Here is a 1,221-nt window from a genome sequence, read left to right on the forward strand (position 1 = left end):
TCTTTCTTTCTTTCTTTCTTTCTTTCTTTCTTTCTTTCTTTCTTTCTTTCTTCTTGTAGCATAGTTCTTTTTTATGGTATAGATATACCTTTACTTATTTAACCAGTTCCCTCAGTGAATATTTGCTGTTTTCCAGTTTTGCTATTATAAACAACTCTGCAGTAAGTAGTCTCTAACATAACATAATTTTGCAAGTGTAGAATTGTGTGTGTAGAAAAAAAAGTCGTAAAAGTTAACATACTGGATGAGAGACTATAAACATTTTTGAGATTGTGAATTGCATTCTATAGAGAGTATACAGCTTATGTTCATACACACGCACTTAAGGCAGTATATGAGGTGCTTGCTCCCCATAAGCTTATCACAGGTTGCTTTTTCTATGGATCAAGTTTCTCATACACTAGTAGTTAACAGAAATTTTGGTACTAGAAATGTTTGCTTTTTATCAGCTAATAAATGTGAAGGTAGACATGAAAAGACGACCATGTTTTGAAATCATATGCCAAAGGGCAGAGTTCTGGAATAGAAGAAACCTCTTTGTCTGTTTTACTTTTTCGGACACTAATGTCTGGGTATCTTTTCCCTCCTGACTTTGGAGAAGTGAATGTATTTCTTTTTTTTCTTTATACTTTGATCTAGGCCAAAGTGGAGATGGCAGGACCCATCTTAATGACAAGTATGGCTATTGACTGCTTCAGAATCCTAAAGGAAGACTTGTGGACCATGTGACATGGGATATTTAGGATAATATATCAAGTTGAATGTCCAGAGAAGGAGTTCAGGTGATCTTTTGTAAAATCTGGTGACTGGCCTTTTCTCCCATTCTGTGGCTCCATAAATTTATCTACTCCTCTGCTTCTTTTGAATTTGGCATTTATGTTTAAAAGTGTTTGTGTATGTATGTAAAGAGAAACCATATATTTTGAGAATTGGTAAAGTGAGAGACATAACTCTATTAAAAGAGAAGGTGAAGATGTCTCATGTTTAAGGCCACAGTGTCTTTCATTCGTTAAGTTTTAGGAACTGTGCTTCTGAGGAATAGGATGCTTCTGGCAGTTGGGCTCTAGGATTCACTGATATGGCCTCCTCCTCCAATAAGTGTTGAGATAGGAGGTCATGCCATGGTGTGACCCTGGGTGTCCCTGTCATTCCTGGAACTGAAAGTAGACACAGAGGGAGAGCTTCCTACCCCCTCACACTGCCAGGTTTGAGGACAGACCC

The 1,221-nt window shown here is 37.4% G+C and overlaps 1 protein-coding gene across 1 annotated transcript in view; it reads left to right on the forward strand.

Annotated features, from left to right (window-relative positions):
• Positions 1-983, forward strand: part of SLC4A1AP (solute carrier family 4 member 1 adaptor protein) — a 28,965-nt gene extending 27,982 nt beyond the window's left edge. Inside the window, exon 14 of the mRNA XM_040496362.1 lies at positions 640-983. Within this exon, the coding sequence (XP_040352296.1) occupies positions 640-689 (50 nt within the window). The 3' untranslated portion in view covers positions 690-983. The remainder of the gene's footprint in view (positions 1-639) is intronic.
• Positions 984-1,221: the final 238 nt, after the last annotated feature.

The sequence above is a fragment of the Herpailurus yagouaroundi genome, unplaced genomic scaffold (genome assembly GCF_014898765.1).
Source record: "Herpailurus yagouaroundi ecotype Mexico unplaced genomic scaffold, PumYag 188, whole genome shotgun sequence".
NCBI lineage: Eukaryota > Metazoa > Chordata > Mammalia > Carnivora > Felidae > Herpailurus > Herpailurus yagouaroundi.